General features: G+C 49.2%; 1 protein-coding gene across 2 annotated transcripts in view; it reads right to left on the reverse strand.

Moving 5' to 3' along the window:
- STRN4 (striatin 4) overlaps positions 1-25,223 on the reverse strand; it is a 276,698-nt gene that overhangs the window by 75,036 nt on the left and 176,439 nt on the right. For both annotated transcript variants that reach the window (XM_085625652.1, XM_085625651.1), the window contains exon 8: positions 13,983-14,096. In XM_085625652.1, coding sequence (XP_085481778.1) covers positions 13,983-14,096 — 114 coding nt within the window. The remainder of the gene's footprint in view (positions 1-13,982; positions 14,097-25,223) is intronic.

Consider the following 25,223-nt stretch of genomic DNA (forward strand, 5'->3'; position numbering starts at 1 on the left):
TGCATCTGTTCTTGGCATGTAGGGCTGCTGACATTCATATCTGTGCATAGATCGCCGCCTAGTGTTGGGTCCGGATGTTTGCACGTTGTTGTCCTGGAAGAGTCTTCGAAGTATCCTGGGATAGGTGACTCCTCCCCTGGACTACAGTGCGCATGGGCATCCTCTCCATCCTCAGATTGTTTTTCGCCATTGTGGCAGTGATGGAGTAGATACAGAAAGTGATGACCATGCTTACAGTAATTCTGAGAGCTGCAGCTGCTACAGGCGCCGGGGAGGAGGGAGGGCGATATGAATGTCAGCAGCCCTACATGCCAAGAACAGATGCATACTGGGAAGTAGCATATTCAGTTCGAGGCATGTGGGCTGCTGAATTCATATCTGTGCATAGAATATATAGCAGTGCCCTCTATTAGCGGCGGCTACCCGTGCCAGCTGCAGCGGTCTGAAAAAGAGTTTTGAGAACAGCCTGTCCTACAGCTGCCTGCTGTTTTGATTGCACATCTACACAATAGTGTTTTGTAAATGTGTGTGTAGTGGACCAGGTGGCTGCTCCACATATATCATGCAGGGGAATGTTTCCTAGAAAAGCCATGGAGGCCCCTAACTTACGTGTTGAGTGGGCTCGTGGGGGAATCGTTAATGTGCGTTTAGCCTTTTGATAGCAAATTTGAATACACTTAACGATCCATCTGGCTATACCTGCTTTGGAGATAGCGTTACCTTTGTGGTGTGGGGGAAAGGCAACGAAAAGTTGTTTTGTCTTCCTAAAGGCTTTAGTCCTGTCGATGTAGTACATTATGGCCCTCTTTACATCTAGTGTATGGAGTGCTCTTTCTGCGACAGTTTGTGGGTTTTGGAAGAAAACAGGCAGTTCAATATTTTGATTCATGTGGAACTGCGATATTACCTTGGGCATGAATTTTGGGTTGGTACGTAGTACGACCCTGTTGGCGTGAACCTGTATAAATGGCTCTTGAACGGTTAGTGCCTGGAGTTCACTAACTCTTCTTAAAGAAGTGATCGCTACTAGGAAAGCTACTTTCCAGGTAAGGAATTGAAGCTCGCATGAGTGTAGAGATTCAAAGGGTGGACCCATCAGGCGTGTGAGGACCAAGTTGAGGTTCCACATTGGAGCCGGTGGGTGGCTTGGAGGAATGACTCGTTTGAGGCCTTCCAAGAATGCTTTGATGGCAGGCACTCTGAATAGAGAGAGGTGCTGCCTAGTCTGCAGATAGGCTGATATGGCGGTCAAATGGACGCGTATAGAGGTGTACGCCAGATTGCATCGGTATAGGTGTAATAGATAACAAATTATGTTTTGTATGGATGCGTCTAGCGGGTTAATGTCATTATTATTGCAATAAATGACGAACCTCTTCCATTTGGCTGCATAGCAAGCTCTGGTAGTGGGTCTCCTGGCTTCCTTAATGATGTCCATGCAGTCAGGTGGCAGGTTTAGGTAGCCAAACTCTAGGACTTCAGGAGCCAGATTGCCAGGTTCAGCTGTTGCAGATCTGGGTGCTGAATGTCTCCATGGTTCTGCGTCAAATGCGCGGGTTTGATCCGCAGCCTTTGATGCGGCACCACGGAAAGTTCGAGAAAAGTGGTGTACCACGGCTGGCGTGCCCACGTTGGAGCAACCAGGACGAGTGTCAGTGAGTGTTGTCTGAGTTTGCGTGCCACCAGCGGTATCAGTGGTGCTGGGGGAAAAGCGTACGCAAATCTGCCGGACCAGTTCATCCATATCGCATTGCCCTGCGACTGCGGATGTGGGAACCTGGCGGCAAAGCTTTGCCATTTTGCGTTTTCGCTTGTGGCGAACAGGTCTATCTCTGGATGACCCCACTGCTGGAAGTACGGCTGGAGTACTGATGGGTGTAACTCCTACTCGTGCATCTGGTGGCTGTGTCTGCTGAGCAGATCCGCCATCTGGTTGTCCTTGCCGGGGAGGTGTTCTGCCATGAGGAACATGTTCCTCTGAATGGCCCACTTCCACATGCTCTGAGCCAGATGAGACAACTGTGGAGAGTGTGTTCCTCCCTGTTTCTGTATGTAGTACATTGCGGTCATGTTGTCCGTCCGGATCAACACGACCTTGTTGCACAGATGTACTTTGAATGCTTTCATAGCTAGGAAGATTGCCATCAGTTCCAGAAGGTTGATGTGCATCTTCTTCTGTTGTGTTGTCCATAGTCCCTGCACTGTGTAGTGGAGTACATGAGCTCCCCATCCCTGGAGAGACGCGTCCGCTGTCAGTATTATCTGTGGAACAGGCTCTTGGAACGGTCGGCCCTTGCAAAGGTTTTGTGGATTCCACCAATGCAGAGAGTTGTATGCCCGACCGCTCACCAACACTAGGTCTTTCAACTGTCCGTGAGCCTGATTCCACTGACGTGCTAAGCACTCCTGAAGCGGGCGCATATGTAATCTCGCGTGCGGGACTATGAAAATGCAGGAGGCCATCATGCCTATCAACTGCATGAACACTCGCGCCGGAAGGGAGTGTTGGGGTTTGAACTTGGAAATCAGCATTTGCATGCTGTTGATCCTCACTAAATTTGGCTGAGCTGTGGCCGCCAGAGTGTCTATAGTCGCACCTAGGTACTGTTGTACGTGTGCGGGCTGGAGATGGGATTTTGGGTAATTTAGTGAGAATCCCAGACTGTGAAGGAGGTGAATGGTGCGGGACATGTGGCAGTAAGTAGCATATGATGTGCTGTATAGATACGTCTAGAGGGTTGATTGTGTTGTTATGGCAATAAACAACAAATATTTTCCACTTTGCAGCGTAGCAGGCTCTAGTAGTAGGACGTCTAGCTTCTCTGATGACGTTCATACAGTCAGGGGGAAGGTTAAGGTATCTGAATTCTAGGATCTCAGGAGCCAGATCGCAAGGTTGAGCTGAGCTGGGTCCGGGTGTCTGATCTCTCCATGGTTCTGGGTTAGGAGGCATGGTGAGAGGTGTAACTTTTGGTGTGGCACTACCGAGAGTTCCAGCAGCGTGGTGTACCACGGTTGTCTGGCCCATGTTGGAGCTACTAGAATCAGTGTGAGGGAGTGCTGTTGTAGCTTTCGCACCACTAATGGAATTAGTGGGAGAAGTGGAAAGGCGTAATCAAATTTGCCTGACCAATTCATCCATATCGCATTGCCTTTGGACAATGGGTGTGGGTATCTGGCGGCGAAGCTTGGGCATTTTTTGTTTTCGTGGGTGGCGAAGAGGTCTATGTGTGGATGCCCCCACATCTGAAAGAACGGGTGAAGAACCTGCGGGTGAAGTTCCCACTCGTGGATCTGCTGCGTCTGTCTGCTGAGCAGATCTGCCATGGTGTTTTGGACTCCTGGGACATGTTGGGCTAGGAGAAAGATTTTGTGTGGAATTGCCCATCTCCATATGCTCTGCGCTAGTTGAGAGAGCTGTGGAGAGTGTGTGCCGCCTTGTTTTTGAATGTAGTATATGGCCGTCATGTTGTCTGTGCGAATAAGGACTGCCTTGCCTAAAATCTATGTCTGAAAGGATTTCAGGGCTAGAAAGATTGCCAGTAACTCCAGATGGTTGATGTGGAGTAACTTTTGTTGCGGCATCCATGTGCCCTGCACTGTGAGGTGTAATAGATGAGCTCCCCAGCCGGAGAGCGGTGCATCTGTTGTTAGGATTATTTGTGGAACCGGGTCCAGGAACGGTCGACCTCTAGAAAGATTTGTGGTGTTCCACCACTGCAGAGAGCGATGGGTGCGACCGTCTATCAACACCAGATCTGTCAGTTGCCCCTGGGCCTGGTTCCATTGGCGTGCTAAGCACTCTTGGAGTGGACGCATCTGTAGTCTTGCATGAGGCACTATGAAAATGCGAGAGGCCATCATCCCTATCAGTTGCATAAACACTCTTGCTGGGAGAGAGTGCTGCGGTATGAATCTTTGACGCAAAGCCTGAATGCTTGCAATCCTGGCAGGATTGGGGTAGTCTATGGCTTTTGAGGTGTCTATGGTGGCACCGAGGTATTGCTTTGTGTGGGATGGTATTAGCTGGGACTTTTGGTGGTTCACTGTGAAACCTAGCTGGTGAAGTAGTTGGATTGTAGTGGCGGTGTGATGTACACATTGGTTGTAGGACGCGGCTTTTATTAGCCAGTCGTCCAAATATGGGAAGACGTGAATGTGCTGTCTTCTGAGGTGTGCCGCCACTAGCGCTAGGCACTTGGTGAATACCCTTGGTGCTGTTGTGACCCCGAATGGGAGCACCTTGAACTGGTAGTGTTGCCCGTCCACTACAAATCTGAGGTACTTTCTGTGAGCATGGTGTACCAGAATGTGAAAGTATGCGTCTTTCAAGTCCAGTGTGGTGAGAAAGTAGTTCTGGGAGAGGAGCAGAAGTACCTGCTGAAGTGTTACCATGTGAAAATGGTCCGAATGTATGTATGTGTTTAGAGGCCGGAGATCTAAGATAGGTCGTAGAGTCTCGTCTCTTTTTGGTATCAGAAAATATAGGGAGTAGACCCCTAAATTTTGTTGACTGGCGGGGACTTGTTCTATCGCCTGTTTTTGTAGGAGGGAGATTACCTCCTGTTTTAGTAACGTGGAATGTTCTTGTGACATTGGGCGTTGCCTGGGTGGAATGTTTGGGGGGGTAGATGTCAATTCTAGGCAGTACCCTGAACGAATAATTTGGGTCACCCATCTGTTTGAGGTGATGGTCTCCCAGACGTGAAGGAAATTTTGTAGCCTGCCCCCGACCGGAGTGGGATGGTCTGGAGGGAGCAGGGGGAAGTCATTGGGTAGGCGGTGTGGCAGAGCGGGCGGTATTTGTTTTGCCTCTGCCTTTATTGTTATTGCCTCTATATCCGCCTCTTTGATAACCTCTTGTGAAGGTGGATTGAGCAGGGGATTTGTAGGACGTGGACGCGCTATCTGAGGAGTAGCCTCTGGCCGTGCCCCGAAAGGAAGAGCGGCGAAAGGAGCGCCTAGGAGGGTGTGACTGCAAGGCTCCCATAGAGTTCGCCGTATCTGTGTCCTTCATCTTCTCGAGGGCCTCATCTACCTTTGGGCCGAATAGATGTTCTTGATCAAATGGATGATTTAATATGGAGGCCTGTACCTCAGGTTTAAAACCTGAAACTCTCAGCCAAGCATGGCGACGGAGGAGGACGCTAGTGTTAATGGCCCTGGAGGCTGTGTCTGCTGCGTCTAATGCACAGCGTATAGAGGTGTTAGTTATGGTCTTACCCTCTTGAATTAATTCATTGGCCCTATTTTTGTATTTTTCTGGGAGATGGTGCATGATGGTTTCTAGTTCATCATAATGCGCTCTGTCGTATCTGACCAATAGCGCTTGAGTGTTGGCGATACGCCATATATTGGCTGCCTGTGACGCAGTGTGCTTTCCTGACGCGTCCAGTAGCTTTGACTCTTTGTCAGGTGGTGGTGCTTCGCCTGACGCCTGGGAGTTTGACCTTTTCCGTGCAGTGGAGACCACTAGGGAATCCAGTGGCGCTGGCCCTTTGATATAGGCAGGATCTGTGGGGGCAGCTTTATACTTTCTCTATGCATGGGTTAATGACCCTAGCCCTGACTGGGTCTTTAAAAACCTCTGGCGCATGTTTTATTACCCCCTTGAGCATAGGTAGTATGGAAGTAGACCTATGTGCGGTGTCGAGGAGGAAATCTTCCTCTACCGGGTCAGTGTGTAGCTCTACCCCGTGATAATGTGCCGCCCTCTGAAGTAGGTGGTGAAAACCTAATGAGTCCTCTGGTGGAGATGGCCTGGATGAATAAAGGTAATCTTGTGGGACATCTGGAATGACTGGATTATTATAATTGTCCCATGGGTCTGGGGATCCTGTAGGGGTGGGGTCTTGTGGCACATCCCCTGGATCGTAGTATGGGTCCCCCTGATCATCATGGTCTGGAGACGGGGTCGGAGAGCGATGAGGCAGGGGTGGAGAAGGCGGAGGGGGCGGAGGTGGAGAGGGTGGAGGAGGTGGGGAAGGCACTATGAAAGGGGAGGTAGCACAGTCTTTCCTCTTTGGAGGTGGAGGCTTGTCCGTGCCGTGCTTTTTTGGAACCTCCGGTTTTTTGGTCGGCGCCGAGGTAGGCTTCGGCGCGGGTGTGTCGGTGCCGAGGGCCTTATGATGTTTGGTCGGTACCGAAAGGCTGGGTTTCGACACCGAGGGCTTTGGTGCAGAGCTCGGTGTCCAGGTGGAGGCCGGTCTCTTTTTCGGTGCTGAAGTGTGTTTATCTATGCACAGTGTGTAATCTGCAGCTCATATGCCTCGAACGGCAAATGCTACTGTTCGAGGCATATGAGCTGCAGATTACACACTGTGCATTGATCGCCATCTGGTGTTGGGCCCGGATGTTTGCAGTTGTTTTTCCTCTTGGAAAGTCTTTGGAAGTCACGAGGTATGTGACTCCTCCTTTGGATCATAGTGCGCATGGGCATCGGCTCCATCCTCAGATTGTTTTTCGCCAGCAGGAAAATTATGGAGCTTAGTAAGAAACAGGAAAGATGCCCATGTGTGGTGTATCTAAGTAAGATAATACTGGAACAGATAAAGGTAGCCGGGGAGGCGGGTGGGCGTGTGTAGATCGGCAGCTCTACATGCCAAGAACAGATGCATACTGGTAAGTAGCATATTCCGTTCGAGGCATATGAGCTGCAGATTACACACTGTGCATAGATTGTAAAGCAGTATCCACCCCTAGCGGCGACCACCAGTATCTGCTGCAGTAGTTTGAAATAGTGTTTTGAGTACAGCCTGGCCCACACTAGCCGGTTTAGTTTGCACATCAACACAATAGTGTTTTGTGAATGTGTGCGGTGTAGACCATGTAGCTGCTCTGCAGATATCGTCTAAAGGAATGTTTCCTAAAAATGCGATTGAAGCCCCTATCTTTCGTGTAGAGTGGGCTTTAGGAGGAACAGATAATGTAGGTTTTGCTTTATGGTAACAAATCTGTATGCATTTGACAATCCACCTAGCTTTCCCAGATTTGGATATGGGGTTGCCTTTGTGTGGTGGTGAGAAAGACACGAATAGTTGTTTGGTCTTACGAAAGGGTTTTGTTCTCTCTATGTAGTATAGTAGTGCTCTTTTGACATCTAAGGTGTGAAGAGCTCTTTCTGCGACTGTTTGTGGCTGCAAGAAGAATACAGGCAGCTCTATAGATTGATTGAGGTGGAAGGGAGAAATGACTTTAGGGAGGAATGTAGGATTAGTTCGGAGAACAACTTTATTAAGATGCATCTGGAGAAAGGGTTCTTGAATGGTTAGTGCTTTTAGTTCACTAACTCTTCTTAGAGAAGTAATGGCTACGAGGAAAGCAGTTTTCCATGTTAAGAATTGTAGCTCACATTTATGTAGAGGTTCAAATGGAGGTCCCATTAGTCTTGTGAGAATGATGTTTAAATTCCACACAGGGGAAGGTGGTACTCTGGGGGGAATTATTCTCTTGAGTCCCTCCATAAAGGCCTTTATGGCAGGTACTCTGAAAAGTGAGAGATGCTGTCTATTTTGTAGATATGCTGCTATGGCAGCAAGATGCAATCTGATAGAGGTAAGGTATAGGTGATGTTGCATCTTTGGAGGTGTAGTAAGTAGCCTGTGATGTGTTGGATAGACACATCTAGGGGATTAGTGTTGTTGTTATGGCAGTATACTACAAATCTTTTCCACTTGGCTGCATAGCATGCTCTAGTGGTAGGCCGTCTAGCTTCTTTGATGATGTTCATACAGTCAGGAGGAAGGTTAAGGTAACCAAATTCTAGTATTTCAGGAGCCAGATCTCTAGGTTGAGCTGAGCTGGGTCTGGATGTTGGTTCTCTCCATGGTTCTGGGTTAAGAGGCGTGGAGAGAGGTGTAGTTTTTGGTGCAGAACTACTGAGAGTTCCAGCAGTGTGGTGTACCATGGCTGTCTGGTCCAAGTTGGAGCAACTAGGATGAGCGTTGAGTGTTGCTGTAGTTTGCGCACTACTAGGGGAATGAGTGGGAGAGGTGGAAAAGCATACGCAAATCTGCCTGACCAGTTCATTCATATCGCATTGCCTTTGGACAATGGGTGAGGATACCTGGCGGCGAAGTTTGGGCATTTGGCGTTATCTTGGGTGGCGAAGAAGTCTATCTGTGGTTTCCCCTAAATCTGAAAAAACGGTTGAAGAACTTGTGGATGAAGTTCCCACTCGTGGATTTGTTCTGTTTGACAGCTCAAGAGATCGGCTATTGTGTTTTGGACTCCTGGGACATGTTGGGCTAGGAGAAAAATGTTCTGAGGTATAGCCCACCTCCATATGCTCTGTGCAAGCTGGGAGAGCTGCAGAGTGTGTACCGCCTTGTTTTTGGATATAATACATGGCTGTCATGTTGTTGGTGCGGACTAAGACAGTCTTGCCTGATATTTGTTTTTGAAATGCTTTTAAGGCTAGGAATATGGCTAGTAATTCCAAGTGGTTGATGTGGAGTAACTTTTGTTGAGGTGTCCACTTACCTTGCATGGTGTGATGTAGTAGGTGAGCTCCCCAGCCTGAGAGCGATGCGTCCACTGTCATGACTATTTGAGGAACTGGCTCGAGGAACGGTCGTCCTTTGGAAAGGTTCTTGGTGTTCCACCACTGCAGAGAGCGATGGGTACGACCGTCTACCAACACCAGATCTGTTAGCTGACCTTGAGCCTGGTTCCATTGGCGTGCTAAGCACTCTTGGAGAGGATGCATCTGAAGTCTTGCATGAAGCACTATGAATATGCAAGAGGCCATCATCCCTATGAGTTGCATGAACACTCGAGCTGGAAGAGAGTGTTGCGGTTGGAATCTTGTGAGAAGAGCTTGGATGCTCGCTATCCTGGCGGGACTGGGATTGGCGAGCGCTTTTGAGGTGTCTATTGTGGCACCGAGGTATTGTTGCGTGTGGGACGGTTGCAGCTGGGACTTGACGTGATTTATTGTGAACCCCAGGTAGTGAAATTGTTGAATAGTGGCGTGAGTGTGTTGTATACACGGATTGTACGATTTGGCTTTTATAAGCCAGTCGTCTAGATATGGGAAGACATGTATGTGTTGTCTTCTTAGATGTGCTGCCACTACTGCTAGGCACTTGATGAACACTCTTGGTGCTGTGGTGACTCCAAATGGGAGTACTTTTAATTGATAGTGCTGACCGTCCACTACAAATCTGAGATATTTTCTGTGAGCACTGTGAATGGGAATGTGGAAATAAGCGTCCTTGAGGTCTAGAGTAGCAAGGAAGTCGCCCTGGGAAAGCAGAGGGAGGAGTTGCTGAAGTGTGCCCATGTGGAAGTGGTCTGAATGTATGTATAGGTTTAGGGGTCTGAGGCCTAAAATAGGCCTTAGAGATCCGTCCTTTTTTGGTATGAGAAAATATAGGGAGTAGACTCCCTTGTTTTGTTGGCGCAAGGGAACTGGTTCTATTGCACTTTTTTGTAGGAGGGAGATTACCTTCTGCTTTAACAGTAACAGATGTTCTTGCGACATTGGAAGGTGTTTGGGTGGTATGTTTGGGGGGGGTAGATGTTAGTTCGAGACAGTAGCCTGATTGAATGATTTCGTGGACCCACCTGTCTGAAGTGATGTGTATCCAGGCAGGGAGAAATTGGTGGAGTCATCCCCCCGACTGGAGTGGAATAGTCAGGGGGAAGTGGAGGGAAGTCATGGGGTAGATGTGGAGGCAGAGCGGGAGATGTTGTTTTTGCCTCTGCCTTTGCTGTTATTCCCCCTGTAACCACCTCTTTGGTAACCTCTGGTAAAGGTGGATTGTGCGGGAGCTTTGTAAGAGGTGGAGGGGCTTTCAGAGGAGTAGCTTCGATGGGTGATTTTAAAGGATGAGCGATGAAAGGACCGTCTGGGAGCTTGCGATTGCAAGGCTCCCATAGATTTGGCGGTGTCTGTATCCTTCTTCATTTTTTCGAGGGATACGTCTACATTGGGTCCAAATAGGTGTTGCTCATCAAAAGAATGATTGAGTATAGAACTCTGTAATTCAGGTTTAAAACCGGATATATGTAACCAGGCATGCCTTCGTAAAAGGACACTGGTGTTGATTGCTCTTGAGGCGGTATCTGCTGCGTCTAGGGCACAGCGGATGGAGGTGTTTGTGATGATCTTACCCTCTTGGATTAGTTCACTGGCCCCGTTTTTATATTTGTCAGGGAGGTGCTGCATTATGGACTCAAGATTGTCATAATGTGCCCTGTCATACCTGGCTAGGAGCGCTTGGGTGTTAGCAATGTTCCAAAAATTTGCTGCCTGTGATGCTGTGCGTTTGCCAGAGTTGTCTAGGAGTTTTGATTCCTTGTCTGGTGGTGGTGCGTCACCTGACGTTTGGGAATTTGCCCTTTTCCTGGTATTAGAGGCTACTAGGGAGTCTAGTGGTGCGGGGCCCTTAATGTATACAGGGGCAGCTTTATATTTCTTTTCTATTCTTGGGTTGTTGACCCGAGCCCTGACGGGGTCTTTAAAGATCTGTTGCGTGCTTAATGACCCCTTTAAGCATGGGCAATGTTGAGGTGGACCTTTGTGTGGTATCAAAAATATCCATAAGAAAATCCTCCTCTACTGGGTCTGTATGCAGGGCCACCCCGTGGTATTGGGCAGCTCTTTGAAGGAGCTGGTTGAATCCGATATTGTCCTCTGGGGGGGAAGGTCTGGAGGGATAAATATCATCTTGTGGGGTGTAAGGGACATCTGGGACACTGTAATCATCCCAGGGGTCAGGGGAGCCAGTAGGAGTAGGGTCCCCAAGGGGTTGATCGTCCACACCTCCCCCTGCATCATCTGAGGTGTTATCATCATCATCATCTATTGGGGTAGGTGATGGTGTGGGAGAGTGGTGTGGTGGGGGAGGTGGGGGAGGGGAGGGGGGGGGGGAGGAGGAGGGGGAGGAGGAGGAGGAGGAAGAAGAGAAGGAATCCTTAATGGAGAGGTAGCAAAGTCTCTCTTCTTTGGTGGCGGTGCGGGCGCAGGCATGTCTAGTGGTCTTTTCTTGATGCTGAGCATTAAAAGACCAGTCTTAGGATCCTTTATTAGAGTCTTTTGGGTAGGATCTGGTCGGAACAGTTCATCTGTGGGAGACAGATCCTTCGGAGCGGAGGGCTTCGGTGCCGAAAGTTTTTTGGGCGTCGACTCGGTAGCGATTCTAGGCTTGGAACCGTGTAGTTTTGAAGTGTCTTTTTTTCGGTTCCGAGGTCTTCGGCTTGGAAGTATCAGGGCCTTTCGGAGGGCGTTTTTTAGTCGGCTCCGAGGGTGTTGTCAGTGCCGAGGAACTGGTGCTAGCCTTCGACGCCGACTGCTTCAATGTGGGAGCAGCGGTCGGCGTGGATGAGGTCGATGACGCCTTTTTCTTCGGTGCCGGATGTTGCTTTTCGGTACCGAGGGTAGGCTGACTCGAGCCCGAGTCGCTTAACGGCTTACTAGGCTTCTTTACCGGGCCCGAAGGCGGGGCATGGGAAGCAGTGTCTCGGCGTGCACCTGGGCCCGGAGGTGGTACCAAAGCCTTTTTTGACGGTGTCGAGGGGGTGGGTGGGTCGGGGTCGATGTCTGTACTCACGGCCCTGGAGCTGGAGTGATGTCTTCGACGTCGGAATCATGTGCTTCGGAGGCGCTGATGATGGCTTCCTCGACTCGACCCTGCTCCGGAACATCTTGAAAGATGTCGTCGGGGATCGAAGATGATGAGCGCGACATTGTTCTTCAAGATCGTCGGTCCCAGATGGTCTTTTTGGAGCGGAAGGAGGCACAAGCTGGACAGTTTCTGGCCTCGTGCTCCGGTGAGAGGCAGAGGTTGCACACCTCATGTAGGTCGGTGTGGGGAAATTTCGACCCACATCGAGGACACTTTTTAAATGGCGTCCTTTCCATGAGCCGGAGATGAAGCCTGGGTAGGCCCGAAGGCCTTTATCGACGACCGGAATCTAAGACTTCGAAGTTGAAGGGTCACGTGTGGCTGGAAACACGATCAAAAACAATACCGTCGAGATGGGAAGGATTGCGCGTCGAAAGAGAAAACCGTTAACGGTTCCGAACTGGAACGCGAGAACACATTCGAGCCCGATGGCGGAAAAAAACAATCTGAGGATGGAGCCGATGCCCATGCGCACTATGATCCAAAGGAGGGGTCACATACCTCGTGAATTCCAAAGACTTTCCGAGACAAAAACAAGTGCAAACATCTGGGCCCAACACCAGATGGCGATCTATGCACAGTGTGTAATCTGCAGCTCATATGCCTCGAACTTAAAGTGTGCTCCAGGATATTATCATAGTTATTGGAAGAGAAAATTGTTTCTTTTAAATTTGACTTCTTGGTAGTGGGTTCAAGTCAAGTTTGAGCATTTTGTGCAACATCAGATTTTGAGAATATATTTACTGGTGCAGCCCATACTGCCCACACTACTGACCTAGACTTGCCTTCCAACTACTGGCCACTGGATAGTGAAAAACAGTTTTATTAGCAGACATCTGAAGCAATTAATGCTGACTTGGTGCAAATAGGGGTTGAGTAGCTATAAATGCCATAAGCAATTGCCAAGTCAAACCACAATAACGTTTAAACATCAAATTAATGTACTCACAACTCAAAGAACACAATATAGGCACCAGCCATAATGTGTGGCATAAAATTGTAAATAACAAATCATAAGATGGGGCAAGAGGGTGCAGCTTACCACCGAAAGTGAGCGAAAGCTTTGAATGGGGGAATGAATAGGGAGATGGGGAGGCCAAGTTGGGGAGGATTTGGGGGAGTCGAGCATGAGTGAGAGGATGTCTGGTACAAGACAAGGAGGACTGGAGGATGAAAGGAACAGCTTGGGAAGGGGACCAGAGTTGGCAATTTGGGGGTGGGGGACACAAGTGGGCAGTTTAAGGGCAGCTTGGCGGGACTAAAGTGGGCTCCTTGGAAGGGCAGGGTTGGAAAGAAAAGGAGATGAGTGGAAGGATTGGGAGTAGCTGGAAGAATAATAATTTCTAAGGTGTCTGCTCTGGTTCATATAGAATGTGGCCATAGTTCAGTTTTTATATATGAAAATCTTAAAACACTGATCTCAGCCTCTCTGCTAGGAAGACATACCAGTACTTCGATTGCTTAAATTATTTAGGCCATGGCCATTCCTAGCGAGAGGAATTTCCATCTTTTGAGACTAATATCTTGCTGTCTTTCCAACAGCAGGAGGCATGACCCCTTGTACACTCTTAAAAGACAGGTCTAATAAGCTGTTCTACAAATAGGAAATCATCTGTAAGCCCCTCTTAATCATTTTGATGATGTACTCTATTTCAACTTCAGTGGTACGCTTAACTACATATCGAAGGTAGATCTGGTCAGAATTTACTCAGCAAAGATTCTTTGTGGATGTCCACTAATGCCAATGGATTTGAACACTAGTGCATGTGCACTATTAAAGAATTGGTAGTCAAGTTCTCTGCATCATAACTAAAAAAGTGTTTATCTGAAGCCATATGTGGATGCTAATGGTAGGAAGGCCTTTGTTTTATTATTCAGATATAACTGCTTCTATACTTTTGTTTGTTTCACTCTATAAATCTTTTTAAATTGCCAACTCTTTACTGTTTGTGTAGCTATTGTAGGTAGGTAATCTCATATTATTTCTCTGTAGAAACACAGAAATCCGACATTGGAGCAAGTAGGAAGATGGAGTCAACTATCAATGGAACACTCAAGCTTTTCTTATTTTTAAGCTCCACCTCATTCTAGGATTTGCTTCAGGGATGGAAGTACATACAAACCGTCCTGGAGGTTTGCTGTTACCCTGGGAGATTTATTTTAAAGATCAAAACAGAACAATGACAGAAAAAGTAGAAGGCAAAATATGGATAACTAGGACACATTAAACGGAACAAATGAACATATATTTAATGTCATGAGCAGCAGTATATCCTTTTGATGCCCAGTAGTCAAGTTTATTCATTCATAATTGCTTATAAGCAGGAAAATTTGCAGAAAACGTTGTGTTACCGTCATGGGTGCGAGGCTGACTTGAACTGGCCGAAGGAATGGGAGACTTAGGAGCAATCCCATCCACATCTCTGAAGTCTGCTAACATTCCCTGTAGTTTCACTCTTCGGGACTCTGCAAAAGGAAAGGCAGACAAACTAAGAAGCATGAGTTTTGCTAGCACTAGTTCAAATACTGAAATGATCTAACATCCTCACCACATCAGAAACACACTTTAACCACCTCAATTTAGAGGACTGAATCAAAAAGCTAACACTTGCATATTAACAAACAAAACTACTAAAATGTTGCATGGAATAAATAACACTACCACAGACATTGGAACTGCACTACAGCATAAGTGGTTACCACCTTGACACCACATCAAAAGAAAAGGCAGCATTGGGGAACCCTAGAAATACAGAAGTACACCACAAGTAAAAATTATAAACAGGGCATATAAATCTAGGTCTACAAAAGGAATCCAAAAACAGCCTCCTGTTACGAAGTGGCACGACATCCCAGAACAGGATGCCAACAGCAGCATTCTGGGAGATTGTTTTAAAGGTAACTGCAAACCAGGGAACAGTCCTGCCAAGTTGAATGCCCAAACCCTTGCAAGTAGGAGCTAGAATAAAAAACAATGTCATTAAACACAACTACATGCAAGAGTGTGGTGCCCAAAGTACTTTACGAGCTATTGGAAAGAGAAAGGTCAGAGCAACTGTCACCATTAATAAGGAGAAGCAGGATTGAACTGTTTTAACTGATTATTTGTCTACTGCTATGACTGCAGTTAATTCTGAAATAGCTCAAGCTGAAGAAAGGCTCAGCGCTACAAAAAAATCCATACCCTTACTCTCATCTAACAAGCCAAAGCAAACTGAGCCATCAGCCAACTCTCATGGAGGACCAGGGGTATCAGGAGGCTTTACCCATGTCACTAATAATTGCGTCCATGTGGATGACTCTAAAATAACAATATAGTCTGTAATCCCCGAACCTTTCCTTGCAATCCCTGTTGGAAATAACTCACAAAGCAAGAGAGACACAACTGATAGACTGAATGCAAAAACATATCAAAACATTCACCCCAATGAAGAGATCTGGGTTAAATCCATCATTCTTTAGCTCACCATGCCACCCCAGTTTAGACCTGGCCATATGCAAATCAGCCTTGACCCTGTGCCTCATGGGAACAGTTCAGCCCGGACTGCCAAGCCAGGTCCTCCCTGGACCAGTAACAAGCATCCTAGGACCGGTTTCGGGGCTTCACCCCTCATCAACCAGGATAGCTTGAATTCAGTGGCAGGTGATATAGCCCCCCCCCTGCCCTGAGTAAAAGAAAGAAAGCAGGAACTAGGGCGATACACACCTTGAAGGGTAAAGGGAACATAAGTACTGAGGTTGCATGTCCCGTTACTATGGAGAAGATGGCTTAAAGCAAAAGAAATCAGTAGCTGGACCTGGATCAGTGCTACAGACAATTTCAGTGAATGATGGAGGGGAGGTGCATGGTTTGGAAGTCGCTCTTTAGAAAGTATTGCCACCCTTAGTGATGGCACTACTGGTGAGTCCCTGAAAGAACTTATACTCCAAGTCAAAACTAGACTACCATAAAATGTGAAATGGTTAGAGGGGTCTACTAATACCCCAGGCCATGTGTCATCAATTGTGCTAGTGATGGACGGTAATACTAATCGAGTGTGCCTTCAACCCAAAGTTGATGCTCCTTTTGCCTCTCTGGCATTCCCCTGCACGAGTCCTCTGTTTCGACACGGAGGCAAACCAATTTCTTCACCTGGGACTTCTCGAAGTGCAACCAACCCAAAACCTGGAATGTCCATCGTCAATGGATATGGTAATCTGCAGACCCTGCAGCTCCCTCCACAATACACACCATATGCTATTGTGTTAAAAAATGTCCTGCCACTGGCATCCCTCTTTGTGGAATCTGAACATCAGTTAAAAAAATAAGGTAACCTACTGGTTTGTGAAAACTTTAAAAAACATCAACTGTCATGTTCTGTCAAACGGCATATTAGGAGTACGAGGGTTTTTCTGGCTGGGTAATTCCCTTAATTCTGACACTGGTGATTGTATGGTGATAAATCTTCACAACCCGAAGTTGGTGGGGTCTATTTTAGATCATTATGAGAACTATTGTGGCTTGGTCCAAGGTATCAATCCGGTTCCGTTGGGCAATTTTTACTGACCTGGATTGAGTTCTGCAGCCCATACATCTGATATTGATACCTTTGCTATCCCTACCTAAAATCGCTTTGACTCCCTGGAAGAGGAGACTGAATGATGAGAGGTAATCCAAGTACATATGCAGCGCAGTTAGTGCAGGCAGGTAGGGGTAAAGGGGGTTTAAAAAGGGGCTTTTCCACCCTGGCTGTACGTACTCCTACCAAGATGAATTTTACCCCCTCTGTAATGAAAACATCAAGAGCATTCTGGTATTTCCTTATTTTTTTTTGATCCACCTCCAAACGAGCAGGATCTTTATGATCAATTAATTATTAAGACAGTTGGCTGCAGTGAACCTGCGGATAATGGCACTTTACCTCCTGATTTGAATGTAGCTTTTTGGAATGTTGAAGGCATTATTGGCATACTGTCTGACAGAAAGGGGGTATCAATTACCTCTAAATATCAACTTATTTGTCTGCCAGAAACCTGGGCCAGAACTGATATCCATATGCATGGTTTTACCTCCATCTCTACCCATGCAAGACCAACACCTGCAGGACATTATAGTGGTGCGCTGCTGACACTAAAGAACAAGTTACTTCCCTTCGGTAACGATATATCTGTAAGAAACATTAGTTAGTGACAGATTCCTTTCCTTAGAATTACCCCCAGGCGTCAGACTGGATCCGGAAAGCTTTTGTCAGCAGTACCCCTATGCATCGGAAGGTGGCGTTGTGCGGCTCCGCGTCCTTCGTTTTTTTTGGTGGTTTTTTTTTTGCATCTTTTATATAGCCCGAACTCGACCCGAAGGTATTGGAGCGATGCACATGAGCACCGTATCTACATTACACATTCAGGCACGGGGAGATTAAGTGATTTGCCCAGAATCACAGGATGTGGACGCGACCCCGAGGCTTGAACCCTGGTTCCAGCGCCAAAGTCGGCAGTCTAGCCGACGGACCACATCCTCTCCCCTTCGTTGGCGTTGTGGTCATCAAGATGACGTCGCGGCAGCTACTTAGATGCTGAAGTCAGTTCTGTACATGACTTTCAGCGCCAGGAACGCAGAGTCATGCAAGATATTTACCACTGGTGCATTGAAACTAGGACCCTAAAAGAGATGACCTTAACCCTAGAAATCAGTTCGAAGAACGGGGAGGATGGGTGGGGCGGTAAGGAATCTATCACTAACTAATGTTTCTTATAGATATATCGTTACCGACGGTAAGTAACGAAAAGTTTCTTACCTGTCGGTGTAGTTTTGCAGCTTGAAGATCTTTCTGGATTCACTATGCTGTGCATTATTCCGCGATCTTGTGGTTGGGTCCGGATTCGTAGTCTTTCCTTTGTTTTTTTTTTTTTTTTTGTAGCCCAGGTGGGCGTCGACGTCCACCATTTGGTGCACCTCCCGTGACGTCGTCGTGCTTCCTGCGGAAGTCCCACCTTTGGGGCGCCATCTTCGGGTTCTTTTTTCCCTGTTTTTTCCTTTTTTTTTTTTTTTTTTTTTTTTAACCCTAGGCGATTGATTAATCCTTTTGTCCATTTCTCTGTACGTTTCCACTTTTTTGATCCTATCCATTTCACCCCCTCTTCCTCCAGCCTCATCTTCCTGGCGGAGGTGGGTGGGTTCGCTAGTGAATCCAGAAAGATCTTCAAGCTGCAAAACTACACCGACAGGTAAGAAACTTTTCGTTTTGCAGCGTGAATCTTTCTGGATTCACTATGCTGTGCATAGATTTTGTAGCGGTTTTCCTATTTCTGTGGTGGCTGGGTGGAAGATGATCGCTGGTCGTTGAAAATGTGTTGTAGCACCTTCTGTCCGACCTGTGCTTCCTTATTCATTTGAATGTCCACGCAGTAGTGCTTCGTGAACGTGTGCACAGATGCCCAAGTTGCTGCGAGACAAATGTCTTGGATGGGCGTGTTTGCCAGGAAGGCAACTGTGGCCCCCTTCTTCCTTGTGGAGTGGGCTTGGGCCCCCTCCGTTAGCTCCTGTCCAGCCTGTTTGTGACAGAATTGAATAGTGAGGGCAATCCACCTAGCGATGGTGCCCTTGGTCACTGGTCTACCCATGAAGCTGGTAGCAAAGGACACAAACAGCTGCTTCGACTTCCTGAGTTCCTTGGTTCTTTCAATGTAGTGCATCACCGCTCTTCTGGCGTCGAGGGTGTGCAGGGCCTTCTCTGCGTTTGTAGTCGGGTTCTGGAAGAAACTCGGTATCTGGATAGTCTGGTTCATGTGGAACGCCGACACTACCTTGGGCATGAAGTGGGGGTCCGTCCTGAGGACCACCCTGTCTTTGTGAATTTGAATGTAGGGCTCCTGTAGCGTTAGTGCTTGAAGCTCGCTCACCCTGCGTAGTGAGGTAATGGCCACTAGAAAGGCAGTTTTCATCGTCAACATTTGTAGAGTGGCTTTGTGAATGGGTTCAAACGGCGCCTTCATGAGCTCCGTCAGAACCACGTTTAAATTCCATGCCGGCGGCGGCAACCTTTTCGGGGGTGCCATTCTTTTGGCTCCCTCCATGAATCTCTTCACCACCTGCGAGGTGAAGAAACTTCCACCTTTCTCACCTCTGGTGTAGGCAACGATCGCTGCTAGGTGTACCCTTAGGGAGCTCGAGCAGAGGTTACTCTTTAGAAGGTGTGTGAGGTACCTCAGCACAGTTGAGTCTCTTGTCATCCTGTTTTGCAGTCCCTTTTTCCTGCACCACACCGTGAATCTCTTCCACTTTGCGCTGTAGCACTTTCTTGTAGTAGGTTTCCTTGCCTCCCGTAGCACTCGCATGGTGCTCTGAGGCAACTTTAGGTGTGCGAACTCTAGGTCTTCAGGAGCCATGCTGCCAGGTTGAGGCTCTCTGGCTCTGGGTGCAGGACCTCTCCGTTTTGCATTGAGAGCAGGTCCTTTCTCCTCTCGAACCTGTACGGATTGCCTTGCGCCATTTCTTGAATCTGTGAGAACCATGTCTGCCTCGCCCACTGTGGAGCCACCAGGATCAGAGTCATGTTGCTGGTTCTGCACTTCTCTAGCACTCTGTGCAACAGGGGTATCGGTGGAAAGGCGTAGGCAAATGTCTTCCACCAGCTTATCCATAGGGCATTTCCCCTGGATTGCTGATCTGGTTGCCTGGACGCGAAGCTTCGGCATTTTGCATTGTGGCGTGTTGCAAACAGGTCTATTGTGGGAGTCCCCCATTTCTGGAAGATTTTCTCCGTTTCCTGGCCATTGAGCTCCCACTCGTGCGATGCTGAGGTCTGCCTGCTCAGCCAGTCTGCCTCCACATTGTCCTTTCCTGGCAGGTGAATTGCCAGTAGATCTATCTTGAGAGGTATGGCCCATCTCCAAATCTCCTGAGCTAGGGATGAGAGGGGGAACGACTGTGTCCCCCCTTGTTTGTTGATGTAGAACATCGCCGTGATGTTGTCTGTCTGTATCAACACTCTCTTGCCGAACAGGTGTTTCTGGAATGCCTTCAGGGCTAGCAGTATCGTTTTCAACTCGAGGTAGTTGATGTGGCGGACCGCGTCCGCTGGAGCCCATAGACCCCTCACCCTGAGGTTGTCCATGTGCGCTCCCCATCCCTTCTGTGATGCGTCCGTGGTAATGGTCACTGTTGGGCTTGGTGGTGTCAGGCTTCTCCCCGTTGTTATGTTGTCTCTGTTCCACCAAGTTATCTCCTCCTGCACTGCGTGCGTAACAACCACTAGATCCTCCCAACTCCCGTTTGCTTGTGACCATTGCTGTTGCAGCCATTCCTGGAGTGGTCTCATGTGCAGGCGTACATTCGGCACCAGCTGGATACAGGACGCCATCATTCCCATCATCTTGCTCACCGCCCTCACTGTCAGAGCTCGCCCCTTCTGGTAGAGCTGCGTCTCCTTCAGTAGAGCATCTGTCCTCCTGTCGCTGGGCACTACCGTATTGTGTAGGGAGTTGATCTTTGCCCCCAGGAAAATCTTTACCTGCTCCGGTTCCAGCGACGATTTTCCCCAGTGGATGGAAAACCCCAGATTTGTGAGGGTGTCTGTTACGCGTTTTGCGTGCCTCTCGCACTTCTCGCGTGAGTTTGCCTTGACCAGCCAGTCGTCCAAGTAGGGGTATACGTGTATTCCCTGCTTTCGTAGGTGTGCCGCTACCGCCGACAGGCATTTTGTAAAGACCCTTGGCGCTGATTTTAATCCGAAGGCCAGGGTTGTGAACTGGTAGTGTTCCTGTTCGATGTTGAATCTTAGAAGGCCCTTGTGCCTTCTGTTTATTGGGATGTGAAGGTAGGCATCTTTGAGGTCCACGGTGACCATGAAGTCCCCTTCTCTTATCTGTGGCAGTACCTCCTGCAGTGAAGTCATTTTGAACCTTTGTGTTTTGACGAACTTGTTTAGGTACCGGAGGTCCAGTATGGGTCTGAGGTCTCCGTCTACCTTCGGAACCACGAAGTAGTTTGAGTAGACCCCTTTGTTGCGTTCCCTGAACGGCACTGTCTCTATGGCTCCCTTTTGCAGGAGTTTCCGTGTTTCTTCTCTGAGTATTGCCAGTTCTTGGGCCGATCTCTGTCTTCCCTTCGGCTTTCTGTTTGGAGGTCTTTTCTCCAAGTCTACGCAGTATCCGTACTGCACGATGTTCCGTATCCACTTGTCTGTGGTTATGCCCCGCCACTCCTGAAGGTAGAACCTCAGCCTTCCGCCTACCGGTGACGTATGCTCGTAGGCTCTTGAATCTTCTCTTCCCCCTGATGACACCTTTTTGCGCCTCACCCTTGGGGGCCTGACGAGGGTGGGCGTCTTCTTGCGTGCTGAGTCACTTCGAGGAGGGCTGATCGCCCCCTCTCCTCCTTTGGCCACGTCCGTTCCCTCTCCCTCGAAAGGACTGGCCCCGAGGTTGATATTGCCAGCTTTGCTTCTGCTGACTTTGTCCGTGACCTTCGCCCTGCTGACCTTGTTGGAACGCCTGGTGCGACGTCCCCTGTTGGCTTCCACCCCTACCGTAGGGTCTCCTCGAGGGATTTCCTCGTCTCATTCCCCTCAGCTGCAGGGCCCCCATGGACCTCGCTGTCTCGTTCTCCTTCTTGAGCTGGGTGAGCTTTTCGTCCACCGTTGCTCCGAACAGTGTCTCTCCGTTGAAGGGGGTGCCAAGGATGTTGTTCTGCACTTCCGGTTTGAATCCCGAGATTCTTAGCCATGCATGCCTCCTTTCTGTGACCCCTATGGCCATGAGTCTTGCTGAAGTCTCTGCCCCATCCAACGCTGTCTTTATACAGGAGTTGGCGATGTTCTTGCCTTCATCTACCAGGTGAGAGGCTCTCTGGCGGTATTCTTCGGGGAGGTGCTTTACTAGCTCCCCCATTTCATCCCAGTGTTGGTACTGGTGTCTATTTAGGAGTGCATTTGAATTCGCCATGCGCCAGTGCATTGCGGCGTTCCTCTCGACCTTTCTGCCTGTGAGGTCGATTCTCCTGCTCTCTTTATCTGGAGGTGGGCCCGAGGTTGCTGGCACGTTGGCCCTTCTCCTGGCCGTGGAGGCAATGATGGAGTCTGCGGTGACGCTACCCTTGATGTAAGGTGGGTCCAGGGAGGAGTGTTTATACTTTTTCTCTGTCCTGGGCGTGATCGACCGACAGGTGGCAGGCTCCTTGAAGGCTTCTCTCCCCTGGTTCATCACGCTTTGTAGCATGGGGAGGAACTGGCTCCTAGTCTGGATGGGGAGCAGTGTTTCGACGAGAAAATCTGCTTTCGGCCTCTCCTCGTCGAGCTTGACGCCGAAGGCCATTGCTGCGCTCTTCACCACCATATTGTACACCCCGATGTCGTCGGGTGGCGAAGGCCTCGAGGGGTACGTGTCCACGGCCTCCTCCGGGTTTTCGGTGTCGAGATCTTGCCATTCGACGTCGTTGCCGGTAGATGTCGCCGATTCGAAGAACGATTGTTGGTCTTCTTCCTCGGCTTCTTCCTCATAATAGGGCTCCTCTTCCTCTTCGAGGTCCCTTGTCAGCCCTTCGGCGTCGAACTCATCCTCGACTTCGACGACGTCCGCCGATGAAACCGTTGGAATCTTGAATTCCTTCATCCTGGCGTCGAACTCCTTCTTCCTTTGAAGGATGTTCTCCATTTCGGCCTCGAGCCGCCTCTTCTTTTTCTCCATTTCGGAGATGCTTTCGGCGTCGACCGCGGGTCTTTTCGACGAAACTTGCGTCGACGTCGAACGTTCTTTCTGCGTCGATCGGCCCGTTTCATGGGATGATTTCGATGACCCTTGCCTTTCGGCGTCTTTCTGCGCCAGGGAGTCCTTTTGTAAGGATCCGCTGGGCCTTTTGTCCGAAGTTCCCCCTTTGGACGTCGAAGTTTTCGGCGCCGGGGCTCCCTTCGTGGACCTTGACTCAGTTTTTCTCGAGTCACCCTCGTGTTTTCGAGGTGTTTTTTGATTTGCGCTCGACGATTCTCTTACCTAGTCTTCTTTTTTCTTGTCGGTCTCTACGACCGTGAAGTTTTCGGCTGTCTCGGCGACGTTGTCCTCGTCGTCCGTGTCGAGGCCCAGCGCGTAGAGTGTCGGGGGTTTTCCTTGGCCCTCCATGTTGGCGTTGGCTCTCCTCTGCCTCTCTCTCACCCTGAGTGTCTTCGGCGCGAAGGCTGAGCAGGCGTTGCAGTCGATACTCTGATGATCCACCGGTAGGCAGAGGTTGCAGACCGGATGCAGGTCTTTCTGCGCGAACTTGTGGTGGCAGTTTGGGCAGAACTTGAATGGCGTCTTGTCCATTTCGCTCAGGGTCTCTGAGCGTGCATTCTCCAAGGTTGTCGAAGAAAAAGGCTCGCTGGTCTTCTTTCTTCGCGTTCCTGTCGAAATCTGTTCTTTCCTGATGTCTTCTCTTGATTCTATCGATGAAACTCGCTTTTCTTCCTTCTTCCTCCGAGTGAACTTCTGGAGCTTCCCGATGACGATCCAGACCCAACGGCGGAAAAAAGAATCTGAAGATGGCGCCCCAAAGGTGGGACTTCCGCAGGAAGCACGACGACGTCACGGGAGGTGCACCAAATGGTGGACGTCGACGCCCACCTGGGCTACAAAAAAAAAAAAAAAACAAAGGAAAGACTACGAAACCGGACCCAACCACAAGATCGCGGAATAATGCACAGCATAGTGAATCCAGAAAGATTCACGCTGCAAAACTTGTTCATCTGAAAGAAACACGTTAGTGATAGATTACTTAACCTAAAATAGATACCCCAGCAATACCAACCCCGGTGGTGGGTCTGCGAACCAAGATCACACCAGGAATTCCCAGAGAACAGACCGGCCAAAGAAGTCGTCTCTCCAAACTTGGCTGTCCAGGCAATAGTGCTTAGTAAAAGTTGCAACGAGGCCCACGTAGCTCCCGGACAGATGTCTTATAAGGGGACACCACGTCCCAATGCCATAGTGGCAGCCGTCGCCCTAGTGGAATGGGCGCGCGGCCCCACCGGAGGATACTTTTTTGCCAGAGAATAACAGGCTTTAATACACAAGACGACCAATCGGGAGATAATCCGCTTGTGTACGGCCCGACCTGTCTTGGCGCCTACGTAGCCAACAAAGAGCTGGACATCCACCCGAAACTGTTGTGTGTGAGATTCATGTAAAATGAGAGCGCATGTTTTGGCTCCAGACGGTGGAGCCTCTCTTCCTCCCTGGAAGGAGGCGGAAAGAAGGTGGGCAAAGTGATGGTCTGCCCGATGGAAAAGGCAGTGACAACCTTTTGCAGAAAGTTAGCAGACGAAGAGGACAATTGTGAAGAGTCTCAAAGGGAGCGCACATTAAATATGTCAGAACCAGGTTCAAGTCCCACTGTGGCATTACGAAGGTAATAGGAGGGAAAAGATGAGTAATACCTTTGAGGAATCTATTTACAACAGGGGACTTGAAAAGAGAGAGCTGATCAGGAAGCTGAAATAGCAGAAAGGTAGCCCTTGATAGTGCCCAGAGCAGAACCCTGCTGGGCCAAAGATAGAAGGAACAGAAGGACTTCTAAAAGAGGGGCAGAAAGGGGATCAACAGCCTTTGCTGTGCACCATGCCACAAACTTGTTCCACCTGCAGGCGTATACCAACTTAGTGGAGGGACGCCTGGCTGGCAGAATGACATCACAGACTTCAGGAGGCAAGTCGAAAGTAATCAACTGCCGTCGCTCAATCTCCACTCAAGGAGGTGGAGACTGGACAGGTTCGGGTGGAGGACCGTCCCCTGCTGCTGTGACAGAAGATCCTCCCGAAGAGGCAGTCTGATCGGGGGATCGATGGTCATACTGAGTAGCTCGTGATATCAAACTCTTTGAGCCCAGTCTGGGGCCACAAGAATGACTTGGGCCCGGTCGCGCCTGATTTTCTTTAGCACTCTGGGCAGAAGTGGTATAGGCGGAAAAGCGTACAACAGACCGCAACTCCACTTGTGGCGAAAAGCGTCGCCTAGCGAGTGCCACCTTGTAAATTCCAACGTGCAGAACTGCTGACGTTGCGCGTTCTCTTCGGTGGCGAATAGATCTAACCAAGGCTCTCCCCACTGTTGAAAGAGACCTTGCGCAACCTCAGAGTGAAGACGCCATTTGTGATCCATCATGCACCTGCGGCTGAGTTCGTCCGCCCTGACGTTCTGTGAACCTGGCAGGTGTTGAACCACCAGGGAAATACCCTGATGTTCCAGCCATGTCCAGAGTCGCAGGGCCTCCTGACATAGGGTCCACAACCCCACCCTGCCCTGTTTGTTGCAGTACCACATAGCGGTGGTGTTGTCTGTGAACACCTGCACTACTCTCCCCATGACAGAGGGAAGGAATGCCATCAGTGCAAGTCGGATCGCCTGGAGCTCCAGAAGGTTGAAATGGTGCCTGGACTCCGCCGGAGACCAGAGGCCTCTGATCTCCGCCTCTGCCATGTGGCCGCCCCATCCCAGGAAGGACGCATCCGTCACCACTGTGTGCTCTGGTTGGGGAGGGAGAAGGATCTGCCATTAACCCAATGTCGGTTCGTGAGCCACCACTGCAATTGTTGTGCAGTGCCCTCCGAGATCTGGACGTAATCGGACAGGTTCCCCTGATGCTGCGCC

This window comes from Triturus cristatus, chromosome 9 (genome assembly GCF_964204655.1).
Source record: "Triturus cristatus chromosome 9, aTriCri1.1, whole genome shotgun sequence".
Lineage (NCBI taxonomy): Eukaryota > Metazoa > Chordata > Amphibia > Caudata > Salamandridae > Triturus > Triturus cristatus.